Source organism: Bos indicus x Bos taurus, chromosome 3 (genome assembly GCF_003369695.1).
Source record: "Bos indicus x Bos taurus breed Angus x Brahman F1 hybrid chromosome 3, Bos_hybrid_MaternalHap_v2.0, whole genome shotgun sequence".
Taxonomy (NCBI): Eukaryota; Metazoa; Chordata; class Mammalia; order Artiodactyla; family Bovidae; genus Bos; species Bos indicus x Bos taurus.
Window position 1 is genome coordinate 100,840,263 of NC_040078.1, and position 15,325 is coordinate 100,855,587.

A 15,325-nucleotide genomic window follows, 5' to 3' on the forward strand; every position below is an offset into this window, starting at 1 on the left:
CTTACAAACTTGAGAAAGATCTGGTCCCTGTCATCAAAGTTATAGTACAATATGATAAGCAATGGTAGAAATACAGGGGGCCCAAGAGGCACAAAGGATGGGATGGGGTATCAGGAAATGCTTTCCAAAATAAGCGACTTGAGTTGGGTTTAGAAGGATGAATAAGAATTAGCAAAGCTATGAAGGGGAAGAAGAGTATTCTGCATAGTACTTAAGCATATATGAAGGCAGAGAGAGTTTAACATTTAAATATTCTGAAATACATCTTGGGTTCCCTTTCTCTTTGACTCAGTTCATTACTGCTGCCTGCTTGAGTCACGCAGGTCCCGGTGGACCTCCTGGAGTGGAGGCTGAACCGTGGTGAACTCAGGCCTTGGCAGATGTGTGGATGTGCCCTTGTGTGGTGGCTGTGGAACCTCGAGCTGAGAACAGGGGGCTCCTTTGGAGCATGAGCCTCCCACAGGGCGCTCTTGGGATGCCTGTCCCGGAATTACCCAGGGCAGTAACAAAGCTTTCTTTTCTTCTTTACACCAAGCCAGCAGGATGGGATGTCTGCTAGCCTTTGTGTTTGGAGCCAACCAACAAACATACAGTGACCAGTACAATGGCATTGTTGGGCTTCAGTGAAAAGTAGGTCGTGGCCCAGGCCCTCCTCTGCAGAGGGCCCATCCAAAGAACAGAGGTTGGACAAGCCTCTGATTTGGCTGTTTGGTATTGATGCTGGTTTCTGATGGGCTTTCTGACTTACTTTTGGTGTGTAACATTGTAGGATTTCTTCCCATTGTTTCCAAAAACCTCTATTTGGAATCTCTGAGTTGCCTTTGACTCTTTTCCCTTAGTTCTCATATCTACTACTCAGTTGCTAAATCATTTAGATTCTACTTCTGTTTATTCTAACTCTAGACTACTTTTTCATGCCTGTAATAGCACTGTAAGTCAGGTATTTGGTCATCTCTCATCTGGGCTGATGCAGTAGCCTTTAAACCTCCCTCTAGGTCCTTCTCTCTTCTGTTAACACCATGAGCTTTCTAAAATGTAGTTTCCGTCATGTATTAGTTTCCTAGGATTGCCATAACAAAGCACCACAAAGTGAGTGGCTTATGATGATACAAGTTTATTCTCTCATAGTTCTGAAAGCTTGAAGTCTGAAATCAGAGTGTCGGCAGGGTCTTGCTCTCTCTGAAGGCCCTAAAGGAAGAAGAGCCTTGCCTCTTCATGGTTTCTCTTGGTGTTCCTTAGCTAATAGACACATGAAAATGGATCTTTGCCTCCATTGTTACTGACATTCTCCTTGTATGTCTGTGTCTCCTCTCCTCTTTTTGTTAAGATATTAGATTAAGGATCCATCCTACTCCAGAAGGACCTCATCTTTACTTGATTACATCTGCCAAAGACCTTATTTTCAAATAAGGTCACATTCACAGGTAATCAATTCATTGAATCTTCATAACTCTATGGGTTAGGTTCTATTATTATTCCCATTTTATAGATGAATGTTAAAGAGTAACCAACCCAGGTCACACAACTAGTCAGAGGTGAGTTTCAATCAGAGGCAGCCTAACTCTGCACTATGTGGGCTTCATCACTATATTGCACTGCCTGGCTTCACTTTTTAACTTCATTCTTCTCCCCTGCTTATACTTCATGCAGGGAAAGAAAAAAGAGAAGAATAACTACTAATCGCTGAACTTGGTGTTCCTTTTGTATAGTATATCTTTATTACTCCCAGCCCTGTATATGGGCTTCCAGGAAATAGAACTGAATCCTCAATGGGTGATGAGCCAGGCCTAGTGGGAAAAGGTATTCCAGGTAATGGGGCCAGCAATGTGCACAAATGTGCAAGTAAGCAGGGATCAGACCCTTATAAACAGGAGTGAAAGACATGTATGACATGCTAAGGAAAGAAGACTACTTCGAAAGCTAGTAGAGTAACCCAGGGGAGGAATGATGATAAGATATTAATAGTGGAAAGAATGAGTTGTATACTGTGAGCTAAGCTAAGCATGTGCTAGACACATTAATACTTTGTATATCTTATCTCTTTTTATTTTTCTCTGCCTTTGATTAAACACCAAATCACTTTGGTTCTGCCTCTGAGATGTCTCCAGATATTAACCTCTTTTCCATTCTCGCTCCCAGTCTTTTTCAGGCCTTTGTTGCTTCTCACTTGGATTCCAGAAGCCTCCTAACTCTTCTCCCAGCCTCAATTCCTGACCTTTCTGTACAGTTTTTACATTACTGTTAAAATGATATTTCTAAAGCACATCTGGTCATTGTCCTGGGTGAAAAAAATCGTTAATTTTTGTGTCATCTCTACTAGACTGTGAACTAAGGGCAGGGATTGGCCCTGCTTAGTTTTATGTTTTCACGTAGTAGGTTTTCAGTATTTCTGTAGGTGTATGGATACAGGTGGGTGGATCTCGGGACAATCCCGCTAGTTAGGTGGCAGCAAATGATGTCTGTTAGTGGAATGGCAGGCACATTCATCTGCCTTAGATAAGTGCCCTAGCTCTAGGCTATTTGGGTATATTTTTCACAAAGGAATAATAATTCTTAGAGTTGATATTTTCTTTAGTACCTCTCTGAATATGCCTTTGAACTACTATTCATAGATAAGTTTGTTTGATTATAGATATCACTACTTTGATAATTCAGAGTTAAGAAAGGGTAACCATTTTTTCTTGTTCTTCTGACTGGTTATGATTGGGTGAGGTTATGATTAGAATCAGCAGGAATCGAGAACAGGGGTCCTGGGTGTAGTGCATGTTACCTCAGGGAGAGGTATGTATTGCCTAGTCCTGCTCCAGAATATTCTTTGTATGTACAAGTTTATGTGTCTGTCTGTGTTTGAGTGGTACCATCAGACTATAGGGCATATATGGAAAGAGCCATTCTCAGCCTTTTAGGATCCAACTCAGATATTACTTTTTCTCTGAAACTTTCCAAACTCCTCAATATCTACTTTTATACCCCAAGTATTTACCTCTGCTAAAAGGTTATTAGTATTATTTGTTTACCAGTGTGTCTTTCATGACACATTTTATGGTATAAACTGAGTATTTCTTTCTTTATGGTATAAACTGAGTATTTATATACCCACATTTACTGTGTGGATGGGTCTCTTGTAATCACTGGGGGATATAATGTTGATGTAAATGGACAAGTTCTTATTCTCATATGGGGGTGGTAGGAAGGGGAGGAGTGCTCAATAAGTATTTGTAGAAATAAGCTGATATTCCTGAGTGGCGAACTGAGTGTGTGCTTACCTGTTCCTTTGATCATTTTCTAGAGTGTTGGCATATGATTTTTTACATACATAGTAATATTGTTCAGTCACCAACACATATTTGTCTATTTGGTGCCTTTTAAGAAAAAAGTCTTTAATGAAATCGAATATCACACAAATGAAATGGCAGAAACTCTTAACATTTTATTAAACCATGAGGAGGATAAGCAGGTTTTGGTGTAGGTGAACTTGGGGAACAGTCACTTAGAGGTATTAAGTCCCTCTGACACATTTGATTGGCTGATATTATAGTTTTCTGAACTTGAAAGTTAAAAAGAGCAACAATAAAAATTATAAAATCTTCTCTCTGGTAGGTATTTAAATGTGTTGCCAAGGCCTTTGGTTGTTTCGTAGAGCTAAGGGAGTGGTCTGGAAGAAAATGAAAGCAAAGTGGCTGTTATCCCCAGCCCAGAAGGCTGAATGTGCGGGGACAGTTGTTCTTGCCTCTGCTTCCCATAGAGCACACACCAGCTGAGTCTGCACGTGGCGTTGCTTATGGGGAAGTGGACATTCCGACTAATGGCACACAGAGTGTGTAGCAACTTAGAAATCTTCCTTGTTGGCAGATCTCAAACTTCCTTTCCTCATATATGCAAAGGTCTTGAGACATTGAGAAGTTGTGGTTTCTGAGAGCCCCAGAGGCTTATCAGCCCCACCAAAGTGTTCACTGAAGGCAGGCAAGTGAATAAACTCCATTTGGTTTCCCTCTCTGGTCCTGGGTTTGTGCTTTTTTTCCATCTTGTCTGGAATAGTCAGAGCCAAATAGCCAGTGTGATTCCTCACCTTGTCTCACCTCTCTCCTCTGCTCTCCACCCTGTGGCTTGGTCTGTGGATTTCTCAGACTTTCAGAGACATGGCGGGACAGAGTAAACATGTGTTTGAACCAAGAGTCCTGGCTTACCCTGGCCCACAGAGTACACATACAGGCTTTTTACCCGTCTTTTCTGCCTGGCCCTCAGTGGGAAACCTGAGTGGCTCCTGAAGTCAAGCCTTCCATGTCACACTGTCACGGTGCCAGACAAGTGGACTACAACCTTGTCACACCTTTTCTACTCTCAGAGCTAGAGAAATTTGTCTACGTGATTAGCTGTCAGCTTCACTGCCCCTCTATAGCTTGGAATTTGCAAGTTCACTTTCCTTTTAGCAAATGGGCACCTCAGATGTGAACCGTGAACAAATTCAACTGGAGTGAAGAGGCTAAGGTGCTATGCTAATGTCGTCATTAGGCTTTGTTTTGAGATTTCCAAAGATGGGTTATCAAACAAGATGAAGCAGATCAACAGGTTTCCCTTTTGAGAAATTTGGTGTATTTTTAGCCATTCTCTCTGCCTTGCCAAACCTGATCTACTTCATCCAAGGATCTGAAATGCTGCCTCATGCTGCCCCCAACTGGTTCTTTTTGGTACTCATGTTACCACATCAGAGAATCTAAGATTATATGAAACTTCTATTATTTTTTTCTTAGCACTTTCATGTATTTGTATTCAATTCTTATAATAACATCATGAGGTATATGGATCATGGATTATAATACCTATTGTATATATGGGAAAACAGAAGGAAAGCCTCATTAGTCTATTTGTCCAAAGTAAAATGGCTGTTAAGAGGCAGAGTTGGACTAAAATTCAGGTTTCTTGTCTTCTCTCCCATCAGTTCCCTACTCTTTTGTAAATCCAATATCACCCCCCACTCCGAAAAGATATGAAGTGCTTATTTTTAGGCTTAGAGGTTTTGTGAAGATTAAATGATGTAATTAATGGTAAGTCCTCAGAGTAGTGCCTGGCACAAAGTAAGCACCAACTAATAGCAGCTGCCACTGCTATTGTGGTTATTATTATTATCTCGGTATTTGCTCTTTTTAAAAACAAAACAAAACAAAGCGGCTCTTTGTGGGTATGTAGGAATGACAGACAGCCAAATTTCTTGAACGAGTATATCTTCACGTAGTTTCCACTTAGCCTTGTCTCCTACTCACTCCTCAATTCACTTTGATCTTATTCTGGTCTTAACCACTTTACTGAAACTGCTCTGGCCATGGTTGCCAGTGACTTCTTATTTATTTATCTGGCTGCATTGGGTCTTGCTGCACGCAGCATCTTCTGTTGTGACACATGGGCTTCTCTCTGGTTGTATCCCATGGGCTCCAGATTGTGGGCTCGGCAGTTGAGGCACAGTGTGTGGGATTTTCAGCTCCCAGACCAGGGATTAAACCCTCATCCCTTGCATTGGAAGGCAGATTCTTAACTACTGGACCACCAGGGAAGTCCTGCCGGTGACTTGTTAGAGGCAAATTCAGTAGACACTTTTCAGGCTCATCTTACTTGATCTGTAGCATTTTGATACTTTTGGTCATTTTCTCTTTTGGAATGTTCTCCTTCTTTGGCTTCTGTGGTGACATTCTTCCTTGGTGGTTCTTCCTCTGCCTGCTTCTGTATATGTTCCAGTTGTTTGGGATTCTGTTAATTTCCCACCTTATATGTTAACCCTTGGGCAATCCCATATATTCCTTAGCGTCAGTGACTACTTCAGCTCAATGTCATTGCCTCCTAAATGTTAGTCTCTAGCCCAGATTTTGCTCCTAAACTTCAAACTGACTTGGTATAGGGTATCTCCACATGCCCTTAAGCCCAGCATGTCTTAGTTGTACTCCCTGTTTTTTAACATTGCCTCTTCTAAAAACCTCCTCTCCCTATATTCTGGGTATTTAATAATGGCACACAGGGGCCAATAGCCTGCAATCCACCTAGGAGCTTTTCATTGTTCTCCTCCTCCTCATCAAGGCATTCATCAAGTTTTTTTGACTTTGCCATCTAAAATCTTGAATCTTGCTCTGTTCCAGTGCCTCCACTGTTGCCTTAACTCAGGCATTCTTCCTTCACCAGGATTATTGCAATAATTTCCTAACCTATTTTCCCTTCTCCATATTCTCCACTCTAATCCATCCATCCTACCATTGCTGAACTAATCTTTTCCTTAAAAAAACAAATATGAACATGTTGCTCTTTGGCTTAAAAGGCTTCTTTTGTTCCCTATAGATAGGATAAAGTCCATATACTTTAGCAAAGCATATCAGCCTCACCTCTCATGTACTCTGGCCATACTGAGTAAATTAGTTTTCTGAATACACCATGCTCTTAACCTATAGCTTTATGTCTGCTGTTCCCTCTGTGTGGACTTTCTTTCCTGCTCCCCCAAGTCATCCTTTGAACTCCTCAGTTCCTTCGTGCAGCTTTCTCTGACATGCCTAGATTGAGTCTGTACCTTTTTCCTTTGTGCTGTCGTACCTGTACAAAGCTATCTTTTAGCATTTACTACATGATATTGTTTGTCTATATCCCTTAATAGATTGTGATCTCAAAGGAAGGTGCAGCATCTACCATAGTGCCCAGATGCAGAATAACTGCTCAGTAACTTAAAAAAAAAAAAAACAACAGTCTCTGTCTTCTAGGTGTTTACCCTCCAGCAGTTTTACCCCCACCCTAAACGTTGTTGACAAATGGTAGCTGGGTTTTCCTTCTGTTTTTCAGTATATCAACTCTGGAAACCTGGAACAGTTGCTAGACAGTAACCTGCATTTGCCCTGGACTGTGAGGGTGAAACTGGCTTATGACATAGCAGTGGGCCTCAGCTACCTTCACTTCAAAGGCATTTTCCATCGGGACCTCACCTCTAAGGTACGAAGGCTTTACTTGGACAACTCTTTGAGACACTATCTTCCATTTACCAAGAAATCTGCATTAAGAAACCAGTCATTAATGAGCTTTGGAATGTTGGAGATCTCTTATAAATTCAACATTTAATCATGGAAGATACAGCTTATTACTGTGTATAGCTAGTCCTTAGAAAGCCAAACTTGGCTCACAGCAGGTTCCTTTCATTGTTGAGTCCATCAGCACATACATCTTGAGAACCTTTATTCTTGGTTTCACTCACTACTGAATGTATGTTGCAGGAATAGATGGCACGAGAACACATAAGAGATTCTTGCCCTTTGGGGGTGACAGCAGTCAAGACTGTGTGGGAACCTGCCTCTTTGTATTCTCTCCCATGGTCTCCAGCAGGGGTTCTGTGATTTTTAGTCACTTGAGTACAGGTTTTGGAGGCCATAATGTACTGACCCATTTTCTTTCTGTGTGATTGAGTTTCTGCCATCCTGCCAGTTCCTCTTTGGCATCAGCTGGTCTTTGTAGTATTCTCTTGCTGTCCAAATTGCTGTGTGACCAGGTTAGAAAAGAGTTGCTTTTAGAGGAAGTTGGCTATACTACAAGGCAGACACCTCAGGGCCAAGTAGCACAGGATACCACATGACAAGGCTTATTTAAATAGTACTGTTTGTACTACTATATATAAAAAATAGATAACCAATAAGGACCTACTATATAGCACAGTGATTCTACTCAATACTCCGTAATGACCCATATGGGAAAAGAATCTAAAAAAGAGTGGAGATATGCATATATATAAAACTGATTCAGTTTGCTGTACAGCAGAAAGTAACATAACATTGTAAATATATGCCAATAAAAATTTTTTTTTTAATAATACTGTTTGACCATTGATATGGGAACTGTAAATCATCTAATATAACTTGTGTTCAGAAGCTGATTTAAAATTCTCCTAGGGAGGTATATGAGGCTTCCTAGGTGACTCAGTGGTAAAGAATCCACCGGCCAATGTAGAAGATGCAGGAGACATGGGTTTGATCCCTGGGTTGGGAAGATCCCCTAGAGGAGGAAATAGCAACCCATTCCAACATTCTTGCCTGGAAAATCCCATGGACAGAGGAGCCTGGTGGGCTACAGTCCATGGGGTCACGAAGAGTCGGACACAACTAAGCAACTGAGCACACACACATGCACGCAGGGGAGGTATATGGACCATCCAAGAACAGTGGTCACTTCATTCTGCACCCTTAACACATGCATATGCACATGCATATACATATTCGTGCAGCTCTTCTGTCATGGATGAGGGGTAAGGAAACCTGTTACAGGAAAAAGTTTGCAAAGGGAACAAAAGCAGGCTGTGTTCTCAGAGCCAATAGACCTGGTGTTCTAAACATAAGTACTGTCCCCAAGGGACCCTGGCCATTGGTTTGTGACTACTACACAGAAAATAGCTTTAAGTAGTGCTCGTAGGGCTCTAGGTGTGGCAGTGCCATTTGTAGTCAGCTGCACTGTTACTGAAGAAACCCTAAGATTGGTGGAATCTGGTGACCAGCTGAGACCTAGTTGTGAGAAGTCCTTTATCTTCAATGGTATAAGCAAGGGCTGGACAGCTGGGAGCTGGAAGGTGGTATCTTATCCCTTCATCAGCCTCTTCTCCTTCCTTAGAATGTTTTAGAAAGTCAAGACTTAGAAAATTGCACCTATTCCTGGCAGATGGGTTGGGTTGTATCAACTTAGATACTGTCTTAAGTTGATGGCATATCCTTACCTTGGGCATGCAACTAAAATAAAATTGTTGCTTCCTACTCAGAGAGCATCATGTCTTCTAACGTAGAGGGAGGTCATGACCAGTTGTCTATCAATCACACAGATATTTCCTACACACCCACATGAGTGTCTTCTGTGCCTGGCACCATGCATGAAGGAATATTCGAGAAAGATAAGTTCTGACCAGAGATAGTCTATTGGCAAATAACTGAAGAAAAGTTCATAGCATTTTATAATTGAGTGTTTAGCTATAGACTATGGGTTTTCAGCAAAAAAGAAATCAGTAGACTAGGGTACCTAGGTTTTCTGGAGGAACTCATTGTATTCCATTCTGTGCACCCAAAATATTTTATCCCATTGTGCTAGTGTGGTTCTGTCTGAGTTTGTCATATTGTATGTATTGTAAAAATGACTACCCTTTTTGGATCTTTAGGGTAAGTCCACTGTCCTTTGGTTTTCCTAGTTGATGGTGGGTGCTCCCATGTCAGCTGGCTTGAGATGAGAAACTGGGAATTTAGGAGAAAAATTCTCTGGTATTATTCGGTGTACTTTCTTGGGTCTGAACTTTAGGTGGTGGTGAGAACAAATGACTTTGCAACTGGAAGACAGGCTGGGAACTACACTTTAGGGAATCTCAAGTTGAAGAAAAACAAGCAAATATTATAAGCCAGACCATCCTATTTGAGAGACTCTATTTATTGCCCTTTTATCCAAATGTTTCAACTTCACAGTGTTGCAGAGATTAAGGAGAGGTTGTATGTTCACACCTAGACCAGAGCAGCCCCACCCAGGAGACCTGTGTGGTGGTGACAGTGACTCTAAGAATGAGAATCCCAAGGGAAAAATAAGGTTAAAGGGACAGAGCAGGGCTTTGAAATTTCCAAATTATCTCCTCATTGTCAACCTTGGATCTGAATTTAAGTGCAATAAAAGGTTTACTTATATTTTAGTGTGTACACTTCCAGTTATTTGATGGTATACTGTGTCTGTGTCTCCCACTAACACATGAGTTTCTCAAGTGCTGCTCTTATTCACCTTTTTCCCCCTAGCACCTAACATAGAGCCTATCAGAGTAGAGGCTTCCTGGCCCTCTTGCAGAAAATGTGCTTGATGGCACAGAGGCCAGAACATCTGCTTGAGAACTGAGATTTTGAGTCCCACATCCAGTTTTATTCCACCTCTTTAAATGACTTCAGTGTTCTTGGGCTATATTGACATCAGCCCTGGCTTCTCAGACCAGAGCTAATAAGAGGGATTTAGAATACTGGCAGTGTGTTTCAGGTGGGTAAACCAGGACAGAGAGAAGCATATGCCATTTTCCAAATGATCCTGGGCCTAAAGTAGTGGCAGAGAGGATCCTAGTTTTGAGTGCCTACTGAAAGTAGTGTTGCCTTTGTAGAATTCACACATCATTGTTTACTGAAACACTGTTTTCAAGAATGAAAAGTCTGTCACATATAGCTGTTCAGTCTAATTTTGTAACTACTTCTAAGAAACAGGCTGATTTAGGTTTGTGCAGTGGCAATGCTGATTACTTAGAAGGAAATGGGAGGTTGTGTGGCTTTAAAAACATTCAGTTCTTGAGCTCCATCAAGAAGTGGCAACAGCCGCATGCAGGCTAGAAGCAGTTGATTCAGTTGTATGTGAGCCTTGCTCTTAAGGGCAGCTAAGGAGGGCTTCTTTGTTTTTAAATATATATTTTTTTAAATTAGAGGATAATTACAATATTGTGATGTTTTTGCCATACATCAACATACATTGGCATTAGGTATACATATGTCCCCTCCCTCTTGAACACCCCTCCCAGCTCCCTCCCCGTCGCGCTCATCTAGATTTTCACAGAGCACTAGCTTTGGGTTCCCTGTGTCACACATCAAACTCAAGAGAATGGTTTCAGAGACTGAAGAGAACATGAATTAGAAACAGTTGAATGCTGGAGGATGTAGAGAGTGTGTGTTAGGGCACTCTGTAGTCATTTTTTATAATGAGAACCATCATTAGCCTTTTGGAACCACTTATACTGTGCTGTTAGAGGAGATAGAAATTGCTGGAACCTAATCTATACCATCCATGGGCTCTGAGTCAAGTTGGAGATTCAGATATGTGAGCAGATTACTTCCCAAGAACTATGGAGAAGGTATAGGATCATATGGTGGAGTGGAAAGGAAGGGACAGGACACACTATAGCAAACCAGATAATCTTCTCCAAGTTGGACTCTAGTTGTCTCTGGGATATTTAGGAGGGAGTTCAATTTCTGATCTGGCTGTGCTGTGAAAAGAAACTTTTAACCTTTCTTGAGACATAGAATCAGTACTTTGTTTCTAACTGGATTTATGGAGTGAATTTGTTGGGGGTAAGGGGAAAGAAGTGTTGGCACATGGAAAGCCATTTTTTGTTGTTATAGAAATAGCTTTTTGAGAGGTCCCTGGTAGCTCAGACGGTAAAGTGTCTGCCTACAATGCGGGAAACCCAGGTTCGATCCCTGGGTCGGGAAGATCCCCTGGAGAAGGAAATGGCAACCCACTCCAGTATTCTTGCCTGGAAAATCCCATGGACTGAGGAGCCTGGTAGGCTACAGTCCATGGGGTCGCAGAGTCAGACACAGCTGAGCGACTTCACTTCACTTAGAGCTAACACTTACAAATGGACCTGGCATTTCTCTGTTTGGGTCGTTTTATTCAGTGCCAGTACAGGCTGTGCAGCTGTTCTAGGAGCCCTCAGGATCTGCTCTCAGGTGTCTCCTCTGGCGCAGTCCTGAAGGGTTTGTGCTGGCTTACAGAAATGCGTTCATGGCCACCTTTTGAATCTCTTGTCAGCTTGGTCCCCACCATGGAGAGTCGAATGTATGATTAGTGTGTGCCTTTTCACTTGCTTTCAAAAGAAGCTTTATTCGTCAGACTTTCACATGACAAACTTTGGCCGAGTTCTTTCTGCATGTCTGTGCTAGGTTAGAGATACAGAGATAATAGGATCAGTCCCTGCCCTTTGAAGAGGCAGACTTGTAAGCCTCTGCTACTGTGTGATGTATTATAATAGGAGGAAGGACAAAGAGGAATGGGAGCCAGGTGGCAGCAGTGCCTGGGCTCCTCTTTGAACCAGAAAAGGTCACCTCTCACCTCAGGGAAGTCTGACTGGGCCTTTCTTATATCTGTTGCTTACTCCAGGCATACTTTTGAATAAAGCATTCTTCAGCTTGATTTAATGGACTTTGTATCCCACACAGCCTGCAAATTAGTCTGGGTTCTTCAGAACCCCACAGTGGTCTGAGTTCATATTTTGTGCTCTGTACCGTCAGTCTGTACTGTGGCCATGTCCAAGTTGGGTGAGAAATGCAAGCATTACAGTAGGCGCCCTTGGATTAATCAGCTTTGGAGGTGGGGGCTAGCATCCCAGATGAAGGGGTCTTACTGTATTGCCTGCACAAACAGTGCTGCCTTCTCCATGGGCCTGGGCCTCTGCTTCTGTCTTAAGACTGCATTGTTCCTGCCATAGCCTTGCTGTCTCTAGTGGAAAGCTTTTCAACCAGTTTTTCTGGAAAGGTCAGAATCATTAGGGGATGATCCTATTAGAATCAGGAGACCCACAGCTTTACCACTCATAGTTGGAAGCTTCACTTTTCTCATCTTAAATGTAAAAATCTCAGATCTGCCCACCTGACAAGGTTGTTTGAATCACTTGGACTAGTTTATGAATACTGTTTTATAATTAATTCGTAAGGTACCACACAGGCAGAAGTAGACAGTCTTTCCCTTGCACAAGGGGCTAGGAAATATTCCCAAGGGCACTTCACTCTTAAGATATTGCTGCTTTGCTGAATCTTTTAGTATATGGTGTACAGCCTATAGCTATAGGAAGGGACTATAGAAACAGACACTTAGGTCAAATACTAAGGTTAGAGAGAAGAGAATGCAAAGGATACTTTGGAAAAGGATATTGAACCTAACCTGAGGGTACAGAGATGACTTCTTGGAGAAGGTGATGCCTGAGCTGAATCTTGAAAATTGAATTCTACTTAGTAAGTATTGTGTGTTTGTGCTTAGTTGCTTAGACATGTCTGACTCTTTGTGATCCCATGGACTGCAGCCTACCAGGCTCCTCTGTTCATGGTGATTCTCTAGGCATAAGTACTGGAGTACGTTGCCATACCCTCCTCCAGGGGATTTTCCCAACGCAAGGATCAAACCCATGTCTCCCACATTGCAGGCAGATTCTTTACTGACTGAGCCACCAGGGAAGCCCTGGTGTGTGAGACCTGGGTTCGATCCCTGGGTTGGGAAGATCCCCTGGAAGAGGGCATGGCAACCCACATTGTGTGTGTGGTGGGGTTATATTCCAGATCACATCAGTCGAACAGTATAAACAAAGGCATAGAGACATGAACAGTATGATATGCAGACTGTGAGGCTGAAGTGGTAGGGGATAAGAATTGAAAGCAGAGGAGTCTAACTTGGATTTTATCTTCTAGATAGGAAATGAAGAACCATTGTTGGCTTCTTTTAAATAACAACTTTTTTGAGATATTACTCACATAAAATAAAATTCATCCTTTCAAAGTATACATTTCAGTGGTTTTTAGTATATTCAATTATCACCACTATCTAATTTCAAATCTTTTCATCGTTCCAAAAGGAAAACCCCATGCCCTGTTCTCCCCTCCCTTCAGCCTTTGGGAACCACTAATCTTTTTTCAGTTTCTATAGCTTTGCTTAATCTGGACATTTCATAGAAATAGAATCATACAATATATTATTGCTAGCTTTTAAGTAGGTGAGTAACAGATTTGCATTTTACAAAGATCATGCTGGCAGAAGTGAGGAAGGTGGATTCTGGAGATCAAGCCTAGCCTAGGCAGAGACCATTTGGAATACTGGAGTATTCAGAGGAGGACCTGAATTAAGGCAACAGTCATGGGGATGAAAAAGGAGGGGGCGATTTGAAAACATTTAGAAGCTAAAATTATTTGGAGTTAAGAGTGGAAAGTCTAGGTGAATCCCAAGTTTCTAGCTTAGCAAACTGGGTGGAAAACAGCAATACTAGCTGACATAAAAATACAGCTAGAGATTTAGTTTTGGGGGAAAAAGATGAGTTCAGCTTTGCATGTATAGTTCAGTGTGAATAATCCAGATGTCGTCCAGATATAGACCAGATGTGCAAAGCTGAAGATTGAGAAATAAAGGTCAGTGCAGAGGATATACATTTGGGAGTCATCAGTACAGAAGTGGTAATTAGAAAAGAAATGTGGAATAGTCTCCACAGCTATAGGCCTAGGAGAACCCTGAGACCATCACCCTCGGGGGTGGGAGGAAAAGCCTGCCCTAGAGTGTTCAGAGTAGCCAGAGGTAGAGAAGGAAATCTATAGTGTCACAGAAGCCAGGAGAGAAGAATCAAAAGCAACAGAAATAGCTTGTAATTAGCCTTTGATCGGAGAAGGCAATGGCACTCCAGTACTCTTGCCTGGAAAATCCCATGGATGGAGGAGCCTGGTAGGCTGCAGTCCAGGGGGTCGCTAAGAGTCGGACACGACTGAAGCGACTTAGCAGCAGCCTTTGATAGCTAGTCTGTTTGCTCCAGGGCCACAATGGCTTAGTCTCTACATGTCCAGCATTGATAGGATTCCTGAATCATATATAAAAATGCTGAAGGAAATAATCAGCAATGTCAACAGCAGCAAAATCAAGTAATACTAAGGACTGATTTTGTCTACTGAGTTTAATGACATGGAACTCAGAGGGATCCTCCAGGAGAACACTTCCAGCAGAAGCCAGTGAGGAACGGGCGGGAGATGAGGAAGTAAAAACAGCAAGTGTTGCCAGCCAGACTTCACTAGTCTAGACTCCACTAAGAGCAGGCTCAGGAGTTTATTGAAAAACCCCATAGGAGCTAATCCTGGTCAGGGATCCTCCCCATTTTCCTCATCACCTCAGATACAGACTCCTAAAGTTGGCTCTTTTGGTTTTCAGTATTCCATCTTTGTCTTTGGCTCCAGTCCCTGGCTGCTGGCTATGGAGAAGCTTTAAGAGAGGCAGGGGTCACATTCCAGATCAGAGGCAGACTGGGCTAGGCAGGCTCATCCATGTTGTGGGGCCCTGATCAACCTTGCCGTAGCCATCTTTTAGCGGCTCAGAGAAGCTACTGTAAGTCGCTTCCTCCTGGATGGTTGGTCTACAGTGAGTGTATGAGAGGGCTTCATGACTGTGAAGATGGGACAGAAATTGAAGAGCTTTGATAAGGGGTACCGGCCATGCTCTGTTCCTTATTGCTGCGCCTAAGCTGAATTTCGCAGGATTGTTTCTAAGGGCTGAAAAGCCAGTAGTAAACAGGACTTTAGACTGATCCTTGGAGACAGGAGCCTGAGTTGTTGATGAAAGAAGAGGAGGGGAGAAAAACAAGCAACAGATCTGAGCCGCCACTGCCTCACAAGCCAGTGCCCAATAGCCTAGACTTCGGCTGTCTAATAGACAGGCTGGCTTAGAACCCATCTTCTCATAGATTGTAAAGTCAGGGAGTTGGGGTGGGGGTGGATTGCTGAGCCAGGGGACTGATGGAAGGGCTGAAGCCAGGACAAGCACAAGGAGAGGCCTGCTTAGAAGCCAGAGACAGTTA

At 42.5% G+C, this 15,325-nt stretch overlaps 1 protein-coding gene across 5 annotated transcripts in view; it reads left to right on the forward strand.

The window, feature by feature from the left end:
- Positions 1–15,325, forward strand: part of TESK2 (testis associated actin remodelling kinase 2) — a 139,281-nt gene that overhangs the window by 118,677 nt on the left and 5,279 nt on the right. For 4 of the 5 annotated variants that reach the window (XM_027537429.1, XM_027537430.1, XM_027537428.1 and 1 more), the window contains one exon: positions 6,814–6,960. The exons of the other annotated variant lie outside the window; for it this stretch is intronic. In XM_027537429.1, coding sequence (XP_027393230.1) covers positions 6,814–6,960 — 147 coding nt within the window. The remainder of the gene's footprint in view (positions 1–6,813; positions 6,961–15,325) is intronic. 5 annotated transcript variants of the gene reach the window in all.